Source organism: Sinohyriopsis cumingii, chromosome 6 (assembly GCF_028554795.1).
Source record: "Sinohyriopsis cumingii isolate HCF-2022 chromosome 6, ASM2855479v2, whole genome shotgun sequence".
Classification (NCBI taxonomy): Eukaryota; Metazoa; Mollusca; class Bivalvia; order Unionida; family Unionidae; genus Sinohyriopsis; species Sinohyriopsis cumingii.
Window position 1 is genome coordinate 77,674,270 of NC_142966.1, and position 25,502 is coordinate 77,699,771.

The 25,502-nt window shown below is 34.6% G+C and overlaps 1 protein-coding gene across 1 annotated transcript in view; it reads right to left on the reverse strand.

Annotated features, from left to right (window-relative positions):
- The window catches only part of LOC149797268 (uracil phosphoribosyltransferase homolog), a 67,267-nt gene that overhangs the window by 11,816 nt on the left and 29,949 nt on the right, over positions 1–25,502 (reverse strand). Inside the window, exons 3-5 of the mRNA XM_089961977.1 lie at positions 22,527–22,596; positions 11,302–11,364; positions 4,453–4,614 (exon numbers count right to left, since the gene is read on the reverse strand). Coding sequence (XP_089818103.1) covers positions 4,453–4,614; positions 11,302–11,364; positions 22,527–22,596 — 295 coding nt within the window. The remainder of the gene's footprint in view (positions 1–4,452; positions 4,615–11,301; positions 11,365–22,526; positions 22,597–25,502) is intronic.

A 25,502-nucleotide genomic window follows, 5' to 3' on the forward strand; every position in this document is an offset into this window, starting at 1 on the left:
TTTTTGCTAAATATAATTTTAAAAATTAAAATACATTATCCACTGCAACCCTTTTCTATATACTGGACCAGTATATAAATGGGCACAAGTTTTAGTACTGATGATGAAAAACTTCATGCATTTATGATTTCAAGATTGTAAGAAATTAAGTTTTAAAATAATACTGTTAGTCATATCAGTCTCAGCGAGCTAATGAATAGTGCAATCTCACAATCATCGGTAATTGGATGATATATGTAACTGGTCAAGGCTATTTTCAATTAACTGTAAGCTTAGCATATTACAAACTTTCTGCAAGCAGTACGTGTTTGTGTCTATTGTTTTATTACAACTGCATTTGTGTCTGAAAGACAAAAGTGCATGAATACAAATTTTTAAAAACTGTTTAAGCAATATAAGGAAAAGAAAAAAATGATTTGGTCGCCCCAGAATTGGTGTCCATAAACAAACAGTGTCTGATGACATACAGAAAATATAGTACCACTTTCGTGAGCCAGATGAGCAATCTCAGACACACTTTGGCCTCTTGTTGTTTAATGTTTGTAAGTGACCTCTGAACTTCCAACTTGTCAATATGTACAATCACAGGTGAAATGGTGCAAACTATCAATGATAGACTTGGTTAAAATATCAAAGTGTAGGCAGGTAAATGCCATCTGTTCACCAGGTTTTTGCACTGTCAGGCCAGGATTGTGTTTAAATTAAAGCATCTGAAACAAGTGGCAACTGGCTAAATGCCAATAAATAAATGTATATCCACATTACACAAAAAAGATATACTGTAATTGTAAGATATATTTTTACAACAATGGTCATCATGGAAATTATATCACACACCTAAACTGTCTAATCTAATTGTTTACCATATGATACTAATTCAGAAATTTAATAAAATTTGTAAAACTGTCCTGACCGTTATATCTAGATACCATACATTTCAACTACTGACTGTGCCATATACATGATATTTATTCAGCAAAAAAGTCCTGTGGCAGTGAATCTGATCATTTTCAATGCATAATCATTACTTGAAAGATACAGGTTCCCATTCCCCAAGTCTGTTATAACTGTATGGGCTAATAAGCACAGGAAAGAAGTATCAAACAGAAGCAATAAGGGAAAAACAAATAAACAATGAGGATTTTTTTTCCCCCAGTGACACTCTAAATGTCAGTGACACATCTAAGCAACAGTGACACTCCTAAACATCAGTGGCACTCCTAAACATCAATGAAACTCCTAAACATCAATGAATGACACTCCTAAATGTCACTGACACTCCTAAACATCAACGGCACTCTAAACATCAGTGACACTCAAAATATCAATGACACTCCTAAACATAAGTGGCATTCCTAAATATCAGTGGTAACTCCTAAACATCAATGGCACTCCTTTTCATCAGTGACTCTCCTAAACAAAAATGATACTCCTAAACATCACTGATACTCCTAAACATCAATGGCACTCCTAAACACCAGTGGCACTCCTAAACATCAGTGACACTTTCTAAACATCAATGGCACTCCTAAACATAAATGGCACTCCTAAACATCAGTGGCACTCTAAACATCAATGGCATTCTAAACATCAGTGACACTCCTAAGCATCAGTGACACTCCCTAACATCAGTGTCACTCTCAAACATCACTGAAACTCCTAAACATCAATGGGATTCTAAACATCAGTGACACTCCTAAACATCAATGACACTCCAAAACATCAGCGATACTCCCAAACATCAATGTCACTCCTAAACACCAGTGGCACTCCTAAACATCAGTGACACTTTCAAAACATCAATGGTACTCCTAAACATCACTGGCACTCCTAAACATCAGTGACACTCCCAAACATCAAAGGCACTCCTATCTTTAAAATCTGTACTTTAATGTGTCACACAAGATTTATGTATACACTGGAAAACATCAAAAACACTGGCTCAATAGTAACTATTTTTGCAATAACTGTGATACAGTAATCATGATAATAATGAGTTCATCAAAAGAAAGGGCAATCATCATCACAGTTGCTATCTATATTACTGTTACTGCAAGTGGTGCTGTTGTTGTTACAGACTATCCACTTGCCTACTCTTCAAGATGTTGTTGCTCTTTTTATTATTACTATTGTTGTTTTTGTTCTTCTAATTATTACTGAAGTGGTGCTGTTGTTGTAAAAGACCACTCATTGTCTTTTCTTATTCTGTTGTTGTTCACCTTATTATTATTAGTTATTATTATTCTTCTGATGTTTTTCTTCTAATCATTATTATTATTATCGTTGCCGTCATTAAGGATATGCAAATGAAATACTAATACCAATTCAATAATATCGTCTTCATTGTTCTTGCTATTGCTGCTATTCTTCTTTTTATTAAAGTATATTGATGTTTTCTTTCTTTATATTATTAGTAGTAGTAATATTACAATTGTCATTATTATTATTATTGTTGTCATAATTGTTATGAATTAGTTTAAGACTATTATTTTAAAACATATACAGGAATTTTGGTGTAAGCAATACTAAAATGCTTTGATCTAGTTCCAATTATTGTCCACAAATAAAAAGAACTGTCCTCAACATCCGTAGTTTTCACAACGTCAATAAAACGCGACCTCATTAAATCTGATAAGAATCAAGTGGTACTGAAACGCATGCATTTCTGGATGGTCTCACAATCTATGATGACATCATTCCATCCACTGTCAAACTCCATCAGGGTTACTAAAATTTAATTGACTTACCACCAGATGGAAGAGTGAAAATCAAGTATTTCATGCTGTAAACTAATGAGTATGGCCGAGGGAGGGGGTTTTTGGAAATATAACTCGTAGATAAAGAAAAATCATAATTTCTGCATCAAACTGGAGTTGGAAAAGTGACTGACCTTTATTCCAGCATGAATTTCATACACTTTTATAGGCCAGATTTATCCTTTCTCACCACAAATAACTACTCAAAGCAATTTCTGTTCCCATAACAACCATCAGAATAAATAAAATAAATTTATTGGTCTAGGTGGGGAATTGACATTTTTCTGTATAAACCATTTTTCTTCTCTCCTTCAAAGCGACCTTGACTGTTCACCTTTTGACCAGAAAAATCAACATGCTTATTCCGTACAAGTGAAAACCATCCAAAAATCTTTAACCCATGTCTTTGATGTAGAACTAACATTATTGTGTGGAAACCATTTTTCTTCTGCCAGTAACAATGGCTTTGACATTTTGACTTTCTGACCCCCAAAACAATAAGCTTTTTTATAAGAGGCAGATCAGTGGACAATATGATAGGACAATATGCTACCCCTTATGGTAGGCATATAATAAAAATCAAATATAACATAAAGCCCTATACTAACTTTGGTTTTAATCCATGCAGTTCTTGTAAAGTTACTAAACCAAATAAATATTCAAAATGGACAAGACAATATGGGCAGACATGAGGAATTCAACATACTCCTCCTATACAGATATGTGAAGGTGTGTAAGGACATGCTGTTTGCTACAGATGTCTAGTTGCCGAGGACAGATTTAGCAATTCAAAGTACGAATTATAACGTGAAAGAAAATTAGATGTGGCACACCAAGAACTGACTTATATTTATGAAGATAATCCCTCATTGTTTGTTCTTACAATCAATTTTATCAACAGTATTTAAATTGGAAAATGATTCACTAGTAGGCAAAAAAAATTATGCTGTTGAAATTTTTAAAAATGAAGCCAGATAGAAAGTTTTGGCAACTTCAAACATGATTGAAAGGAATGCACTGATACACTATGCCTATCTGTACATCTGATACATGTATCAAGATCTGTGCATCTGAAAATCTGATACATGTATCAAGATCTGTATAAAGATCTGTATATCTGATAATCAAGATCTGTGCATCTGATACATATATCAAGATCTGTACATACCATAATCTGATACATGTATCAAAATCTGTGCATCTGATAATCTGATACACGTATCAAGATCTGTACATCTGAAAATCTGATACATGTATCAAGATCTGTACATCTGATACACGTATCAAGATCTGTATAAAGATCGGTACATCTGATAATCTAATACATGTATCAAGATCTGTATATCAGATAATCTGATACATATATCGAGATCTGTACATCTGATAATCTCATACACATATCAAGATCTGTACATCTGAAAATCTGATACATGTATCAAGATCTGTACATCTGATACATGTATCAAGATCTGTATAAAGATCTGTACATCTGATAATCTAATACACGTATCAAGATCTGTATATCAGATAATCTAATACATGTATCAAAATCTGTACATCTGGTTATATGATACATGTATAACTCTGCACATCGGAAACACTGAAAACTGTTGTACAGCATCAAAATCTAAAAAAATTTATTCAGAGAAAAATGATTGAAAATAGAAACACAGCAGCTAATACAAAAGAGACTTACTTATAATAGGATACATAAGAAGGACTTTTCTTTGATCAACATCTTGAGGAAGCTTGGCATACACTACTTTGGCATCATGAGTGTCCTCATCACTGTACACAAGAATTTTTCCAATTCTAATGGATCTGCAGCAGTCCCTGAGGCCTTGCTCCATAGCTTCTCCTGTGTACAAATGATACAAAATTTTAGGGAAACTGTCCCACTTACATATTCAATCAAATCTGTCTAAAGCAACCTCCTAAAGAAAGTAAAAAAATATGGCTGACTGCATAATAGAAGATAATTTCCCCTAAAAAACATGCAAGTATCTTGAGAAAAGTGTCTGATCCTAAAAGTGATGATACTGAGACATCTAACTGTATCATTCAAGGTCAGTGACTTCCTCTGGGTTATCCTGTTTCCTACTTCATTAAGGGGAATATTCCGCCTACCAACACCTAGACCAGGGGTCTCTAACATGCGGCCCATCAAGTCCTACCCTGTGGTCTGCAAAATGATTGGCGTCACAAAGTGTCATGAGAGATAACTAAGGTGGTGTGGCCCTTGGGCCATTGAAAATGCCCTCATGTGGCTCTCAGGGTGGTTTTAGTCTGCAAAATGATTGGCATCACAAAATGTCATTAGAGATAACAAGGTGGTGCGGCCCTTGGGCCATCGAAAATGCCCTCATGGTGGTTTTAGTTTGAGACCCTGCCCAGACAGTCATGTATACTCTGTATGGTAGTCTTGACATACTGTACAAACCACACAAAATAAATACAGTTAATAATAACACAGTGATATAGTTTTCATACAGCATAGGATTCAAATATTCAATGAAAAGTAACCAAAATTCTTTTTAATTAATCATCTCTTCCAATGTAGCAAGATTCTGATGTGAAAATCATGTTTTTATATTTATTTCAAGAATTATATAGCATAAAAAATTCTGCAGTTACTTCAAGGACATTATTTTTTATATAAGAAAGCTTGAAACAACAACTGACATTTTTGAAAGCTTCTCTGTGCATAAGAGTTTTGTCTGCTATAACCTTCCCAATTAAGCTAATTGAACATTAAATCATTAATTGAATTAATTAAATCATGTTTTCAAAGAATGAAATGAAAGTAACCTATATGAGAAGAATTATATAAGAAAGCTTGAAACAACAACTGACATTTTTGAAAGCTTCTCTGTGCATAAGAGTTTTGTCTGCTATAACCTTCCCAATTAAGCTAATTGAACATTAAATCATTAATTGAATTAATTAAATCATGTTTTCAAAGAATGAAATGAAAGTAACCTATATGAGAAGAATGAGAACAAGGACAAGATCTAGGCCATGTGTTATATGTCGAGAACAATACACAATATTATCAGAAACAATCCAACAAGCCGATACAGCCCACAAGTCAGGTTAAATTAGATAATGCACACACTGGTTCTCTATATGGCTTGTATTATGGCTCAGTGAAATTTTCATCTTCCACCAATTTCTGTTTAGTTTATGTCAACAAATGTAATAACATATTTCACTATACTAATCAGCTGACCTTTTGGGTCAAACTATGGACGGTTTCTCTCACAAGATCATTGACCCTATTGCTGAGAAGATATATTCTTGTCATGCATCCATCACAAGATGTTGAAACTGGACTTGTTTCAATGACTTGCAACTTTAACAGGTAGTATGACACGAAATTTCAGGGCTGTAGTGGTATGTCAAATATAACTCATTATTAAAACACACAAGAACAATGTCATTAGAGACAAAGATCAATGTCATTATAGACAAAGATCAACGTCATTATAGACAAAGATCAATGTCATTATAGACAAAGGGAACAACAGAAAGCTGGAAGAAAAACATTCAGATAAAATTAAAGAACTGAGAACTGTTGGAAGAAACAAATATACAAAAAACATGATAGAACAATGGAACAGGTACTCACAAAGTAATGATGGAACAAACACGCAGAAAGTAGTTTCTCTTGAATCCATGATTTGTTTTTCATTGCCAGTTATTCCATTTTTAAGAACAGACCATGTGTTACAATTCAGTTTCTTCATTACTTTCAAACCTGTTGGCTGTGATTTTAAAATGGATGCTAAAGTGTAAAAGATAAAGATTATACGAAAAGATTCAAAATTTCCTATGTTATCTTGCTACTGTCTTTGATTTTCTATTGCCCCTCCTCCTCAATACCTAAATGTATATTTTAATTGGTAATTACAAGAGGAATGTTTAAAAAATTGTTAGGTTTAGGGTTATCAGCTTTTCATTACTGACATATTCAAGATACACACAGATCGTCTGTGTGAATTAGAGAATTTTTATGTGAGGGGTGCTGTGGGTAGTTGGGGGGGGGGGATTACCTAAGGTTTTCTTCTGAACCAGAATAGTTTTTTTCCTTTAATTAAATAATTTTTTTATTTATTTGAATGACTACTATAATTTATCTCATTAGTCACATTTTTTTCTACAAATCAGAGCAAGAATATTTATGTTAAGCTATATGGAGGCCAGGAATATTTTCCCCCAAAAAGTACATACCACCTACCCCTGGTAATTTCCTTACTGCTTGACTGTATTTCTCAACTCTTTCATCCAGCCTGTCTGTATTTAGTGTTGCTGACCATACCGAGGTGTTAAGTACACTTGCACTGATTCAGAAAACTGGCAAAGAAGGTCAATGGAGCTAAGATGCACTGTTACACGTACTTTCAAAAACCTGAACTTCTTAGTATGGATTTTAGACTTAACCTACTAAGTTATTGCAAAATTAAGCATACTAATCATCAAAGAAAATTTCAGCTACCCATAACACAAGTAAATCTGTCTTTGGGGTTCAGATATTAAAAAAATTTAAACTTTACATTTAAAAATATTGACATGCTACTTCAAAATTAAGAATAATGTCACATAATTTGCATACAGAAACTAGGAGATGGAACAGAAAACATCCTACTTCAAATTAATTACATAGATCAACCATTTTAGGTTGGTCAAGTATGTACAAATTCAATGAAGTATGAAATTATCAGCATTGTAATATTATGAGAAAATGGAGCAATTTCATATAAAAAGCATTTATCCTGATGTACTGTAACTGCCAATATACTATAGATTTATAAATATACTGAATTTTAAAGAATCATAAGCTTAAATCCTGCATGTACATTTCTCTGAAAACTATTACTAACAATGATGTATGTACAATTAGACAATATAAAGTTACAATTGTATCCCTCTCTACATGCTGAATACTGCAAACATAGATCTGTAATGATATACTGTATATTTCACCCAGATTTATCAGTTTTTGCACCACCATCCAATTATGTGTATATTATGTTTATTGTGTACCTGCCATGGCCTTCCCATGTTTACTGTGTACCTGCCATGGCCTTCACATATTTACTGTGTACCTGCCATGGCCTGCACATATTTACTGTGTACGTGACATGGCTTATAATGTTTCTTATGTACCTGCCATAAGATTATCATGCTGATTATGTACCTGCCATGGCTTTATGTTTAGTATGTACCTGTCAAGGCCATTTGCCATTATGCAATAAACATTCATTGTTTCTGTTTTTGCATTTACCTCCACTTCTTGCATAGGGTGCATCTTGATGTTGTCCTATCCATCTGTCCTTTTGAATACATGTAAGTGTTTAACTAGTGAAGCAATATCTGTACATTGAGTTAATATGGTACAGTGGAATCAAGATTTTACCATTAGGCATATGAAGTGTTCAAATGCATGGGACTTAATAAGCAATGAAACAACAGCTGAAAAACTGAGCAATAGATCATTGTATTCTACGATCTTTTCAAGTGGAAAGCACTTTTCAATTAAATCTAAAATATCCTAAATCTGTGACTTATTCAAACTCTGGCATCTCCAACTTTGTCAGATCTACAGTAGTATATATACCACAGGACTGGCTTTTTATCCAAATCCTGTTCATGTTGAGTACTGGTTATTTAAAACCACATATAGGTACGTATATGTATACAGTATGTCCCTTCGAATGTACAAATTTTGCAAAATGAGCATTCACATATATGCATATGCATGTCTACATCACTTTTAATATTATATTAATTTATAAAATTAACCAAGTTCCATTGCAACTTTTTATCAAAATTTATGTCAATATTGTACAACTAATGATATAAGACATTTATATAGTGACTATTGTATCACCAGTTATAATATCAAATTATTCCGGTATTCGATGTTAATGTGCACCCATAATAAATGTACGTGAATTACAGGGCCTGTGTTTTGAGGAGCACAATCACTTTCCCCCATTTTATTGTTCAAAACAAAGATTTCCAGATTTATTGAGATTTGGTACATCTAACATTCATGCACTGTGTGTCTATGTCTATGTGAATGTACAGATTTGGTACATCTAACATTCAAGCACTGTATGACTATGTCTATGTGAATGTACAGATTTGGTACATCTAACATTCATGCACTGTGTGTCTATGTCTGTGTGAATGTACAGATTTGGTACATCTAACATTCAAGCACTGTATGTCTATGTCTATGTGAATGTACAGATCTGGTACATCTAACATTTATAAACTATGTGTCTATGTCTATGTGAATGTACAGATCTGGGACATCTAACATTCATACACTGTGTGTCTATGTCTATGTGAATGTACAGATCTGGGACATCTAACATTCATACACTGTGTGTCTACGTATATGTGAATGTACAGATTTGGTACATCTAACATTCATGCACTGTATGTCTATGTCTGTGTGAATGTACAGATTTGGTACATCTAACATTCATACACTGTGTGTCTATGTATATGTGAATGTACAGATTTGGTACATCTAACATTCATGCACTGTGTGTCTACGTCTATGTGAATGTACAGATTTGGTACATCTAACATTCATGCACTGTGTCTATGTGAATGTACAGATTTGGTACATCTAACATTCATGCACTGTGTGTCTACGTCTATGTGAATGTACAGATTTGGTACATCTAACATTCATGCACTGTGTCTATGTCTATGTGAATGAACAGATTTGGTACATCTAACATTCATGCATCTATGTAATGTATATTTGCTATATCATGCATACCAGAACATGTCTGTACATTTCCATCTGATTTTGTTGTTGTTTAGTTTAATTATAGTGGCGTGCGCACAACTGTGCATGTGCCACTTTTTTCTGACTGCACCGCAGCCTGCTAGTTGTTCCTGGGGAAGGGGATGGTGCCACCTCCCCCAGGCTTTTATGGATTCAAGGAACCCTGATAGTTTGGCCTCAATCTGTGGGTCCATAAAGGTCCCTACATTTGAATGGTTGGCTGTCATTAGTGGGAAGGAGAGCTCGGGAACGGTCCTGCTTGCTTTACATCGCTGGTTTCTTGTTGCATTTGCCTGGTGTTTCTTGCGATTTTTTTTTTTTTGATTTTTTTTTTCTTCTTTAAAATGTTCTAAAAGGAGGGGGGATGTTCTATGCTGTTTATAGAGGTTCTTTAGCAGAAATCGTGTATGAAGAGAGATTTTCAAGGTTATTATGGTATTACTAGTCGAGGTGTTTAGGGTGTGTTTCCTACGTTATGTTATTTATAAGTTTTTAGATATTACCTCGTTAAGTTATTTATTAATTAATGTTTTTAGAGACTGAATGTTATTTATACTTTATTTAGCAAGAGACTGGAGTCCTAGCTGATTACACGGTTTGTTAAGGACATCTAGGACATCCGATTTTGCGGTTTCCTTAGTTTTTTATAGGTGCTTCGTAAGTGAATTATTTATTAATACTTTTATAAAATTGAATGATATGTTATGGGTTTTTATGTGGTGGCTTCTAAATTTATTTAGCTAGTTACTGGGTCTTTTGGTTTTGTGGGGACAGTAATTATATTTTGTTCCTAAGTCCTGCCGAGTCTAAGAATTGATTTATATTTTTATATGCTGATTGTTTATTTTTATTAGAGTCCATAAGTAACTCTGAGTATGTGTGTGGTGATCCAATCTCTTTTTGGTTTTTGATAAATATTTTCCGAGCGGGTTGGTATTTCGGGCATATATTGAATACGTGGTGTAGATCTTCGGTGGTGTGGCAGTCAAAGCAGTTAATGGTTGCTGGTTTGGGTCCTATAAACCTTCCAAACTGCTTGCTAGTTTAGTTTTTCCAGTTATTATCCAGTTTATGGTTTTCTGTTCTAAATAGGTACCCTTAGGTAGCTGTATGTTCCTATCTATGTTTTTGGGGGTTTCATGGTGCTTTTTACCTTTTGTGGAGGAGTTCCAAAAATCTTGCCATGTTTGGTCTATATATGTTTGTGCGAAGCTTATTGCTTCTGTAGAGCTATAGTTAAGCTTGATAGAGTTTTGATCTCCTAGTTTGGTTTTTGCAACTTTGTCTGCTGTTTCGTTGCCAGAGATTCCAATGTGCAACGGTATCCACATGAGCTCGACTAACTGATGTGCTGTGGTGATATCGTCGATTATTGGCATGCTCTGTCAAGGAATTGTTCCCTAGAGTGTGTATTGTGATTTTGGATCAATTTGATAACTCTTAGGGAATTGCTTATAATGACTGCTTTAGGTATTTGGTTGTATTTGATCCATTGTAGTGATTCAAGTATAGCCCAGAATTCAGTGGTGTAAATGGAGCAATAGTCAGGTAATCTGGATTTTCCATCTGATTGTACATATTTGGTACATGTATATCTATCATTCATGCATACACACCTTCCATTTATCAAAATGGTGAGAGATTGGGTCACTGATGTTTTACCACAACCATACTCTGAGCTAAGCCAATTCATAGACTCCTGTTCTTGACAATGTTATGAAATTGCCTTTAACTTACCACTTCTCATGATGCTGACACCACAATTTCCCTTCTCATACCGTAGTCCTTTATAGGGCTGACCTGTAGTTACGAAAAGAAAAGCATTAACTACACCGATCAAGTACAGCGCCTGCAATCAAAGAAGCTGGCCTGGGTGGGTAACAAAACCTGCAAGCCTTGGATTACAAGCAAAATGTTAACTTGCTGAACATCTTAAATGACTGATCAAATAGGAATATCTCTGAATTCAATACTTGTGGATTCAAGCCCCACTTAGAAGTTTTTTGTTTCTAATGCTTAATTGAAAAATACACTTTTAAAAGTCTACAACAACAGCTGCCATTGGTATTGATAGACCCGTGTAGTCGCTGCTGAAATTACTGCAATTTCGTCCAAGAATCCATGAAAAATATATGCAATTAAAATTACATCCATATGTTCTAGAACTAATAATTTGCTTGAGTTATAAATTATAAAAAAAACAACAACTTAGAAACCATTACGGAGGACATGAATGTCCCTGCCAAGATTATACAACTGGAAGGCAAAGTTTTATGTAAACCGGGACCACAATTTTACAAAACTGAATCCACATTTCAAACCCAACCTAGATCTTCCTAATGTAAAGACGTGTATCAACCTTGTTTTCAATCAATTAAATCCGTCAAAAAATTTATGAGTGAAAATGAAACATGTCACAGATGTGATATGACATGAGTGGCATCATAACAATATATGCTCATACAAAGATCAATTATAGAGTCCGAGAATAAATAAATTTATTACCAAAATATAACTTGCACATTCATTCTGTTTTGCACATGAATCCATATAAATCTATACTGTTATAGTAAAATCTGTCTTGAAAGACTACTTCTAAAACAGACCACCTGTTTTGAGAGACCAGGATCTCCATGCACAGATTGTTGATTATATTGTGACCTGTTGAGATATCACCTGTTTTGAGAGACCACTTTTTGGCAGAAGAGGTGGTCTTTCAAGACAGGTTCTACTGTTATTGACTTTTTCTACAATCAAATATGAAAAAAATAAAAAATGTTTAATCAGATTCAGTCAAGATCCTGGGTACTGTAGTAAAAAACTGGTCTTAAAAGTCTAAAAAAATTTTTTGAGATTACTGAGAGTGGAAATGACCACTAACTTTTACCTCATTCTTTCAGAGAAATGCAAAATATCTCAATTTTAAGATATGAACCTGCATATCTAAAGCTGTTTTTGCAAACTAATTACCTTGTGCCTATGCAGGAAGTGGCCTTGAATACAACCTACTCTAAAATTAATCATGTGACAACTCAGAACAAGGTCTATGCATGCTGTGGCCTTGTATACAATCTCATCAAAATATATCATATGACAATTCAGAACAAGGACTTTACAAGCTATGGCCTTGTATACAACCCTTTCTAGAATTACTTATAAGACAAATCAAAACAAGGCCTCTGTGGTCATAAGCTAAATGCAAGTACTTAACCTAAGCCAGCAAAACATGTAAAATATTGGTTATAGTGGCCTTCTTTTGTTGTATGGGTTTGTACTAGAGATGTATACAATTATCTAGTTGAATGATTCAAGTACCCTGTAAGCTGTAAACCCAGTGAAGCATGAAAGATAGATCACAGTGACCTGATTTGATGATGGTTTAAATTTCATCATGATGCATATATATGTGATTCTACCACCGCTAGGCATAAACATTTGAAAGGCTGTGTATTGCACATACCGTTTTATCAATGAAATTGACCACTTTTGAAAATTACATGAATTTCTTTACAAAATTTAATTAAAAATTCCAAACACAGTATTATAATGTGTTCTATCAACAAATCAGAGAAACAAGCCTGAACCTGGTCGGATGATAAGTTCAAGAACACCTGACATATATACACATGGTTCCCACACTTTTCTAAAGATAAATTTCCAGGTCATTTCCGGGGGGTTTTCCAGGATGAAATTAATTTTTTCAAGGTTCACATATGACCATTATTGAATGGAATTAAAGAACATTTTAGATTATAAAACAAGCATTTTCTAAATCTAAAGACGGTTCTTTTTCAAGACTCTCCAAAACAGCTAAGCCAAAAAAGGACGATCATGTACAAAACCACAAAATGTATCACACGAAACAAGTTTGATTATATTCCTATAAATTGGCATGTAAATTCATTTCAATGTACAGAATTAAAATTCAAACTTTATTTTTTTGAGATGCATTATGTTGCTAAGTGGGAACAACATAATGAACATACATTAGTTTTGCTTCCTTTCAAACCTTTAATTCTAAAGAATTCTATAGCAATATATATATATATATATATATATATATATATATATATATATATATATATATATATATATATATATATATATATATAATCTCCTTAAGAAGATCTGGTTAGAAGTCCATCATTTAAAAAACATTTTCAAAAGGGTTGATTTAAATTTTCACAAAAGACCTTCAAAATTATATACTGTTGTATAAACAAGGACTGAATTTCCTGTAAAATCAATTTGTCTTCTTGTAATTCGTTAAACCAGTCCCCAATCCTGTATTGATACAGGGGGCTCGAATCGTTTTTTAATATATAATACAAGGAACGACAATTTCTCATTTCAGCTCTGAGGGTCAACAATTTGGACTACAAATTTGGATTAAAATGAATAGCAGTCCATTTTCTAATCTGGTTTTCCTTCGAATATTCCCACCCCCTTTTTCATATTTAGGTTGGGGTGTGGGATCGTTGCAACTGCATATAAAAAATTTGAAACTTGACACCACTGTGCAGTAGCGACATACTGTAGTCGATTAATTACCAGTGGGCCTAGAAAATTTAAAGTTATGTTATATCGACTTATACCCGCATGAAATGGATAGAAAATTGATTTATTTTCTCGAAAATGGCAAGTATTATAATCGTTATGTTTTTATTCCGCTGACAGACTAGATGAAACTACATCATTGATGAAACCTGTTCCGGTACTCACCATTTGCATTACTAGTCACTTCACGAATCTCAAATGACATCGAAAGTCCATTAGTCACGTCATATCAACAACAAAATCTATTTTAATACTGTTGTAGAGAAATTCAATTATATTAAATGAAAGTCAGATACTTTTCATAAAAACCAGCAATCTGGCTAGTCTGATTTATCAAGCAGAGAGCACGTCAACGTGGTATTCCTGTGATACAACAAAACTCCATAAGTGTTGTTCTCGGAATATATAAATATGGAAAACTTTGTGTTCTTCCATTTTTGTATTTTGATTACAACCAGTATATGACTTTCATTTATATTTTTTTATTTTTTCTCTACAACATTTGAAAATGTGGGTTGCTAGATTTGTGTACTCATGCAACTAGCAATGCAAATTGCGAGTACCAGGTCACATTTCATCAACTACGATTTTAATACTCACAATTTCTGAGAAAATAAGTAATTTTCATATAACTTTCATGCATCTATCACTCAATCTAACAATGTTTAAAGTTTGCTAGGCTACACTTTGCCAACACGATGTTTGCCTCTTGTGATGCTAGAGTGGTTTTCATAGCTTCTACGTAAGGAAAGATATGGATATTAAACTGATTGAAAATCAAAGTCTACTAGACGAATCTAAACCACTGAGCGTTTGGATTGACTCAGCATATATGTTTATTGCAAGCACCCAAATGATAAACACTGCACCCTCTGAATATTCTGGTTAGAACTCGATAAATTTAACTCACAATCAGTTTAGTTATGACTCAGTTACATGATTGTTTCAAGCGTCAAGTGGTAACAGAAAATTTCCGGGATTTTCCCAACTTTCATCAATATTTGCAAAATTCTAGGACTTTTCATGGTTGGGAAAAAAATTTATCATTTCCCGATTTTCCAGTAGCGTGACATGACAAGCTGTTAACTCATTAACCCCTGGCGCCACGTTTATGCGGTAGGAGGTAGTAGCCTACTGCCTAGCTATGAAGCATCAAGGTCATGTAAGATACACTAAAGTGAGTGCTATTAAAGAAAGGCAGATAGATGTAGCTCTACAATGATACCAAATAATCCGGACATTCTCGTTGCACTACAAAATACAGAGGGAAAAACCTCATTTTTGGGACCTGATTTTTTCCCACCCAAAATTCGCCCATGGTCAGAATCTGATTTTGTGTCTGGATTTTAGACTTTTTGGCCTCAGATCTAAGGCAGACTGGTCTCAATTGCACACAGACAGGTGAACCTTAGCAAAGAGTAGGATAAGATGGGCATTTGGAATAAAGAGTGGTCTTGATTTGAAAATGATGGAGCTGTCTTAAAAAAATGTAATAGTCCAACTTTTACCCTTCTGCTCATACGCAAGCAAAATAGCCAATGAAAAATGATGTTTCTAAGACAACTAGGCATTAGGTTAATGGGAAATCTCTTGGAAGTTAATGGGTTAATTGATTATCTTATTGCTGGAATATGGGGAGTGTAAGGCCAAATGAGAGATGTCTTTTCAGGTGTTATAAATAATAAAGAGAAACAAAGGTAGTCAGGATGTCTTTTGAGCCGTTGATGAAAATCAGCTGACCGTTAATGGATGGGAGATAACATAAAGAGACCATAATAAATTATTTCAGCAAAGACACTAGAGGAAGTATCCAGAATTTTTTTCATGTTCAATTATTATTGTATTGTTCTTTTGAGAGGAATATTTAAGGCAGCTCTTGCTTTTGTTCAATGCATTATGTAATGCCAAAATTTGTACTTGCTCCGTCCCATTGCTAAGAAACCACCCACCAAGAAATATCAGAAGTTCAACAGTGCATGGGCATCATTGTTTTAATTGTGTGCAGGCAACTAGCAAAGGTCCTGAGTTTCCATTGTGTGTCTCAAAGGTATGTGTCTTTGTATTTCATTTACATAAATTAAATTCAATCCATTCAACAGTATATTACAAGATAATTAATTTTAAAATTAATACCTCTGATCATTCCTGCCTGAACAGAGCTTGAAAACTGAACTTAAAGTACAAAATCTACAGACCTGCCACTCTAACAAGGCTCTCTCGGCAAGGCAGTTGATTTTTTTCTTAAAGTTTGACCAGTTTTCGGTAAGGTGTAACAAAATATCATGTACTGCCCTTGGAAAACATGTACTTAAAAAGTTTGGTATTCAAAACTGATGTGGCAATGGTAAACATTAAGTTCAACTGAAAAGCCTGTAGACACATAGACCTTGTCTACCTCTAGTACATTTACACAAACTTCAGTCCCAACCCCTATGCAGCTCAATGGCTTGTTGCTATCTCTCAACTTTATGTAATTCTTGGAATTTTTTCCATTTCACATGATAATGGCAATTATGTCTCCCACCATAAGATGTACTCATATGACATGTGATAAACAAAACTGTGTCCCATCCTTCCTTTATTCACAAGAATCTGAATATTAATTTTTTATTTAACTGTACTGATTATTGGCACTTTATAAGAGGCTTATTTTTCCTTTTATCTTCAACATGTATCGCTTGCTGGATGCCATTTTCAAAAAATCTATAATCAACAGTTTTGCCATACTCATGTTTTGCATGAAAATGTATGCGCAGTTTAAAGCATCCAAAGTACTACTGTAAAGTTAGTCTGGTACCCTAACTGTATGACTGTAAAGTTAGTCTGGTACCCTAACTGTACTAGTATAAAGATAGTTGTTGTTGTTGTAAGGTTTAACGCCATTTTTCAGCACACAATAGGATATACATGGCAGCCAGTATTAATGGTGGAGGAAGAACCGGGGAAAACCCCCGGAAAGAACAACCGACCCACGAGAAGCTACTGGCAAGCTTTATCACATACCCACATTGGCTGAATCAAAGACTCGAACCCACGCAGACAGAGGTGAGATGGCAGTGATCTCTAATGGAGAGCGCTTTAGACCACTCGGCTACTCAGGGCCCCTTATAAAGATAGGCTTGCTCCAGAACTGTACTAATGCAAAAATAGGCTGGTTCCCTAACTGTACAACTTTAAAGATAGACTGGTTCCCTAGCTGTACTACTGTAAAGATAGACTGGTTCCCTAACTAACTCCACTAAATCTAATATGAAACTAAGATTCAAATCAAACACTGATGAGCCAATTATCTGGATTTTAGCACTATAATCACATTTCCGTAGCTTTTGCTTTTGAGCCGTAAGTCCATATTTTTCATTTTTATAAGTCTTTTGGCAAAATTGTAAGCATTGGTAGGTCTGAAATTATCCTAATTAAGTGACATGTCAAATATGGGTAAACATGAACTACTTTTATGATAAGTATCCCTTAACCAAATTTTTTAAATCAAGTTTCACGAATTTATGTATACTGGATCAGGATGCAGAAAACCAAATTGATCATGAACAAAATGCAGAAGTTTAACATGAGCCAGTAGAATGTGAAATGTCTCTCAGTGACCTCCTGTTGATGTAAAGCTGTGGTAATAACAGAGATGCAAGCATTTATTTACACCTCTTCCTCGATAACTCACACACATCGGGGTCCAAAAACAAAGACTGCACTATAAGCGAGGGTGCAAGTTACAGAGGGACCTTCCAAAAATCAGCAAGACAAAAAGACATCCAGAGAACCACGGGGTTGAGGGGGGTGACAGAATATTTGTTTTATAATCGCGTCAAGAATAATTGTCAATAAAGTGATTTTTATGATGAAGTCCTTTGTTATTCTGTATAAATCACATTTATTTTCAAAATGTCCAACATCTGAAAGATTCAATGTTTCCAACTGGATTCAACAACCAAAATGGCATGCGGAAATACACTTGTGTACTACATCATGTCTTTTTGTTTTTGTTGATTAGTCTGGTTCATGGGGTGTTGTAAAATAAGTTTTTTTAAACAAAGAGTCTTCGAAGCCAGGAACCAGACTAACTGTTGATACACTACCAAAAAAGTGTGTGATTTGGATTTTTAACATAGCTTTAACAATTTTTCAGTCATATTGCTATGATGTCTGCAGTGTGGCAGTTTATAGTGATGTCCAGCACTGGAGCATCTTGCTGCAAAAATATAGCATGATGTCCCACCCAGTCACATTATCCTGATACCAGGCCAACAAGTCTTAACACTAACCTCTTAATGCTGAGCACCAAGCAAGGCAGCTATTAGTATCGTTTTTGTAAGTCTTTGGTATGACTCGGCCAGGGATTGAACCCACGACCTCCTGCATCCAAGGTGGATGCTCTAACCGCTAAGCCACTGGAGTGGTCCTACCAAACAAGATTCCTTTTTATATAAAAAACGCAACATTTCATGAGACAATTGTCTATGTTGAAACAGAATTTTTGAATTGTTCAATTAGTAAAATATTGATGCCATGATTTCATTGCAAGTAACAGTGAAACTTCTTATAATCCTTGAGAATATCTCTACTTGCAAATTCAGGAATACCCTGAAACTCGTCTTCCCCACAATAGTCCATATCTGTGAAACAAAGCACTTTATTTTACGAAGTACTCATTTCGCTTGGTTGCCTTGCTATCTTTAATCACAGTTATGACTGAGTAGGTTAATTTAAGGTAGTTCAATTAGACTACGTAAACAATAATGTTTATAACAGTGTTCGATTGATCAACTGAAATGAGTTACCTGACATACAACTGGAGGCATTGGTTCTTAAGCATGTAGAAATTGTATGCCTTTCAAACTTTTTGTTTCTTCCACCTCCTTTATTAGATTCAAAAGACATAATTAACGTGATAAAAGAAAAGGTGGCCCGCTTTTTATTTAGTGCAACAATACAACAAATGTTCCCCCTAGTCCGATATCAAAACACAGTTGGCACTTAATTAGGTTCTCAGAGAAACATTGGCAGTCAGCTGTTACAGTAGATCGACACATTTTACGTTTATTTACAACAGAACACATTGCATTTATGATGATTACACTTAAAAGGAACTAAAAGATGGAACTAGAACACCAACTTCAACTGATACAAAACATTATTTAATTGGTATTTATTTATCAAAGTACTGCCTCCACTAGGTGTAAGTGACATTTTCGTTGATAAAAATTTCCTTGAGTATCATTAATTATGGTCTACTAAGAATGTAGTTTGGAAAGAAAATGTAACAAATTTTATGACTTCTTTTTAAGGTTGGTATTTCATAATGTTGATTAAAATTTCCAGGTCCTATCTATCATTTTCAATGATAAAATGAGTGATATATGTTTCCGTTACCAATTTTGATCGCAATTTTCTTCAAGTTCAACAAATAAGAATACACTATAAGTGGGTACGTGAGTTATCAGGGTGCAAGTTATCAAGGGAGTGGTGTACTTTGATAATTCTAGGATATGAAGAGGTTGAGAAAAAAAAACTTAAAACAAAATGTAACCGATCACTGAAATCATGAAATATGGCATTACAGGGACCAACTTGGTGTGATGCAAGCAAATGCAGTATTAGTTCTTCAGATGCATCTCCTCACCATATTTCATGATTCGAAGCAAAACTATTTACAGCCCCCTCTGTGGGTGGGAGATGCCAAGAAATCTGATCCAAAATGTTGCCAGGAACAGGAAAGAAAAAATGCTTGAGACTCTGTGAAGCTGTACAGATCTATATGTTTTTATCTGTGTGGATATCAATGCCAGTGAGAGTGCAAATATTATTTATTTATCGTGTGTAGTGCATGCCCAGCCATGTAACAGTGTCATTATCAGCAAGGTGCAGGGCCTGTAGTCCACCAGGGAACTAATAAGTGGACAGTTGTGCACAATGTGTGACATGGTCTGTAGAGCTCCACAGCTACAGGAAGAGTCAGTGGCCTGGCCCCACCCTAAAAGGTTGACTGCACAATGACTCTGTCCTGTCCAGAAATGGTTCAGCATGGTCCACAGATGTCGTGGAACGTTGAGAGTGCAATAAATTAACAGCTACTCATAAAGGTGAGCTAACTGGCATTCAGAGTGTTAACACATTAACCCCTGGAGGTTTTTGTTGTTTTCGTCTGAAATTTGAGTAGGAAACACATTTTGAAAGCTATTTCTGAATACATCCTAAAACACCAACTACCGGGTGATCTCCCAATAGCATACTGCCTAGGTGTGTTAGAAACATCATTTTTTATTGGCTATTTGGCTTGTGCATGAGCAGAAGGGTAAAAGTTGGATTTTTTTTTGCTTAACGGACTGTTATTTTTTTATCGAGACCACTCTTTATTCCAAATGCCCATCTTATCCTACTTTTTGCAAAGGTTTATCTGTCTGTCTGCAGTTCATACCAGTCTGCCTTAGATCTGAGACCAAAAAGTCTAAAATCCAGACACAAAATCGGATTCCGACCACAGATGAATTTCGAGTAGAAAAAAAATCAGGTCCAAAAAATGAGGTTTTTCCCTCTGTATTTTGTAGTGCAACTAGAAATTTCAGATTATTTGGTATCATTGTAGAGCTCCTACATCTGTATACCTTTCTATAATACCACCCACTTTAGTGCATCATACATGACCTTGAAGCTACAGCGCTCGGCAGTAGGCTACTACCTCTTACCACGTAAACTCGTTACCAGGGGTTAATGTGTTAACTCCAATAAACAATATCGTGCAGTGTCTGGGTGTGTGTGTGTGTGATTTAGATTTTTAACGTACCTTTAACAATTTTTCTGTCATATCGCTATGATGTCTGCAGTGTGGCAGTTTATAGTGATGTCCAGCACTGGGACATCATGCTGCAGACATGTATCACGATGTCCCACCCAGTCACATTATCCTAACACCAAGCCAACCAGTCTTAACACTAACCTCTTAATACTGAGCGCCAAGTGAGGCAGCTGATAGTAGTACCATTTGTATAAGTCTTTGGTATGACTTGGCTGGGAATCGAACCTGCCACCTCCTGCATCCGAGGCCGATGCTCTTAACCACTAGGCCACCGGAAGAGTCTTGCAATGTTTAAAATCAATATAATTTGGATGAAAACCTACAAGCAGTGACCCCAAAATGAGTTGCAATTCATGTAAATGATGACATGGACTGTTGAAAATTGAACTCATTCCGGGTCATATGAATATAAAGCAACATAACAAATTTGTTTTGAAAAACAGCAGGCATTGGTCAATGAGCAACAAAAAAACCAAAGTCACAAATGATAATCAGGGGGCATAACCCTTAGAAATGATGTTATGGATGCTGAAAATTGAACATATTTAATGTCTCATTAGCACAAAATCCCATTCCTAATTTGATTGAAATCCATCAAACTCTCAAAGGTATGCTGTAGAATCCCCAAGACAAATGGAAATGAAATCGGGCTACATAACTCCTGTAAATGATATTACAAGCTGGAATTTAGACTCATTTAACATACTGTCTATACTCAGTTATAAGATGAGTCCAACTGCAAACTGCACAGAACCAGATATGCCACTGCATAATGTGCCAGCAGATCCAGGTAAGTGCAGTTAGGAGAAATCAGTAGAGCAAGCAACATAGAGTATATATGGTAACTATTAAAACCATGCAAGGTCTCCTTATTATAAAGATCTGTACCAAATTTGACTGAAAATCTTTCACACTCTCATAAAGTTATGCTAAATAAACCAGCCAGGAGGGAAGGCAATCAAAGTGCAATTCGAATTAGTGATGTCAGGAAATACTGGAAATCTAATTCCTTGAATGATTTAGTGCTGCATGCTTGGGAAATCAAAGCTGGTAAAATGAAAGTTACGCGACAGGACATCAAGTGCCATAACTAATCCAAATGATGACACAAATCTGGAAATTGAACTCGTTCAAGGTCTTACAAACAAAATCTGGAAAATGAACTCATCCAAGGTCTTACAAACAAAATCTGAATACCAAGTTTGGTTAAAAATTTAATATTTCCCACTAAAATTCTTTTGTGGAAACAGAACCACTGACAGAGAGCCGGATAGATGGACTGACAATATGAATATTGAAAACTTAATGATATTGGACCTAGTAATTACTAGGTACAATATTGAAAACTTAATGATATTGGACCTAGTAATTACTAGGTACAATCTGAGATACTGTGACCCCATATCCCATCATTTAAAGTAATATGAAGATTGTTCTCGTCTCAACTCAAATTAAAATTTTGCACCATAAATGGGCTTTCTTTTTGCCAACCCCTTCCCCCGGATAAGTTTCGCTTTCTGCAAAACAGCAAAAGTTCGTTACAGTGTAAATAAATGCAATCAATGTGGATGTATCATCTAAAATATTTTGTGTCTGTTACCTGTTGGGGTGACGACTTCGCAATTTTTGTAAGGCAGCTGGTTCAAACCCTCCTCTACAACAAGACGGATCTGAAAAGAAAAACAATATATATATATATATATATATATATATATATATATATATATATATATATATATATATACACACACACACACACACACTTACAAACATAAACATGCAAATCCACTTGCCCCTATGGGAGAAAGGGGCTATATATTCTGTTTGTGATGCTTTATGTTCTACAAGGTGTGCCCTGTGATGACAGCACATATATCAGTACCTTTATTTCATGTTTATATTTCTTTAAATAACTGGCCAGTTTCTATCATTACCATGTTTTTATCCACCTTGCAGTCAATAACCAGTCTCACAATTTTCTTGTGCATACATGATAGTGTAAATATTTACCCTTTAAATAAAATTTTGACAAATAAGGCAAAAATATTTTAACATAGTGGCTACATTTTAATCTTAATAACTGTACATATCCGACTTTAAGGTCTTAACCTATCAGTTTTTCAATGTGAACTTGCCGACTCTAAACAATCGGCTTGACAAATATTGTTTTGATGCACATCACAGATTTTAAGGTGAGTGCTAATTTTTAATAATATAACGCACTTGTCTCTAATGATTAGCCACCAGGAGGATTTCGTTCAAAACATGACTCATGTACTGTAGCACCCACAAGCAGTGTTTATGAGCTGTTTTTTTTAACGTAATAATTATGAACCAAAACATACTTATTGCTTGGCAAACAATTAAATGGAGAAAAAAAATATGTTCTGAATCACTATGTCAACTTGTTATATATTCTGATGCATGTTGCCAATTTCAAGATGACTAGATGATTATGTTTAGCAGGGCTGACATGGGGGAGGGGCAATCAGGGATATATCCCTAAAGCCTGGGCCCAGGCAAGAGCCAAACACCTTTTTTTTTAATTTCGTAAAAGAAAAATTTTGTTTGTACAAGAACTAGGAAAGGCACGGGTGTTTCTTACCCAAGGAACTGTGATCGCTCTCTACGTCCCTGTTATTAAGCAAATGATAAAATAAGCATTCTAAAAATACTTTTATTATGAGTATAAATAAATCATTACAAACAGTTTTGCTTTCGTTATTCCTAATGTAGTTCATGAGATGAGACAGCTATCTTATCTAGGCCCAGAAAGGGGAACTTGATAAAATTACAAGATCTAATGAAATGTTTTAAAGAAAAATAAACAGTATGATGCACTGAAATGTGCAAGAAAGTTCTGATCATCGTAGAATGACAAGTGTCCCTGGCTGGACTATTCATAGTTACAAGTGTTTAATTTTTCAGTTCAAGGTCCTTTAACTTAACATCTGTGTCTGTCTCTCTCTTAAAAAAGAAATATCCATTCAAGTGTTAAAACAATCACAATTATCTAGTGATATATGTGTTAACGAGTCGACTATTTAAGGACACCAATTGTTACTGTCACAGGATGTATCTGAATATCAGTTTTTAACACTCAAAAAAGTATTAGATTCACAGATGAAAACATTTACATATGCAATCTGTTTTCACTACGAGCATATTTCTCATTTAAGATGAATTTATGATGGTAACTGTGCTTTATTACCTCACCAGACTCCCCATTTGATTTATTTTCCAGCTTGCATCATTTTCATCAGTTAACTGACTTGGCTGGTTATAACACAGCCAAGTTTTATGGACCAAGACTTGTTTGATAGCAGGGCCACACTGTGTGTATATATATCATACATGTATATTGTGAACATATTACTGTAATTCTTGGATACAATGTTTTTATCCAAATAAATAAAGGACCACTGTAATACTACAAGTAAATTACCGAACAAAGACATTTTCACATAAAAGTGGTTTTTATGATTCACCAGCTGGGACATGTACATGTTGACACTTTAATCATATGGTAAAACTTAATAGTTTATACTTTTTACCTTCATGATAACATGTATTTATATCAATGTATATTTTCTGACATTACATATGAGATCTCGGTAAGCACACCAGTATAACTGTTTTTTTTCATGTAAGAACAATCTCATCAACATGGGCAAGTACATACACATTTTGACAAATTTATGATCAGTTTTGGATATAACATTTCTTATTTATAAGATTCTGAAAATACCAGTCCCTTGGTAAATGTTATAAACAATCTTTACTCTGTTATATATGGCCCCGCAAATCCACTTGCCCAATGCCCAGACACAATTCCAATTTGACTAAAACAAGTTTGCAAGGTGAGAGATAAGGTATGATCACTTATTAATGCTTTATCTTCTGCAAGTTGTATACACTGCAAAACTTGCCCTGGTACATGTAACAGCACATTTATTTAATTTTTTATGTACTGTATGCCTCTGAAACATAAATGTCTGCAATTTCCTGCATCCATGAATCCAGTATTACTGGTTCATTCAGCATGGAGGATAATGCCATACAGTGAAACTGCCTTATAATGAAGTCAATATCAGTTTTATAAAAGGAAATGTGTTATAATAAAGGGCACTATAGTTGGGGGGGGGGTGCTGTATACAGATCTCCCTTATTATAATGCAAATCTGAATATAATGAGGTAACACTATGGACCCGATGACCAAAATGAATAAAATGTATGACAGTATGGACTGGAAGAAAAGAATATGAAGCATAGAATTGTGTCATTTTTAAAAAAAAACTTATTTGATAAAAGTAAGTTCACAAATAAGATGAAGTTAATACATTTAATATACATATCTAAATTATTAATATACATTTGACTGACATTTTGCTTATTCCTATCTCATCCCTCCAGAGTCCATCACATCAACATGCCCCTATCAAATTTCTTACTACTACAAAGCAGTTTGGAACATATAAGCTTTTCTCAATAAACTGCAACTCAGCACAAATAATACTATATATAATAAATTTGTCAATACATGATGGTTTCTCTGCACATTGCTGTTCATGTTAT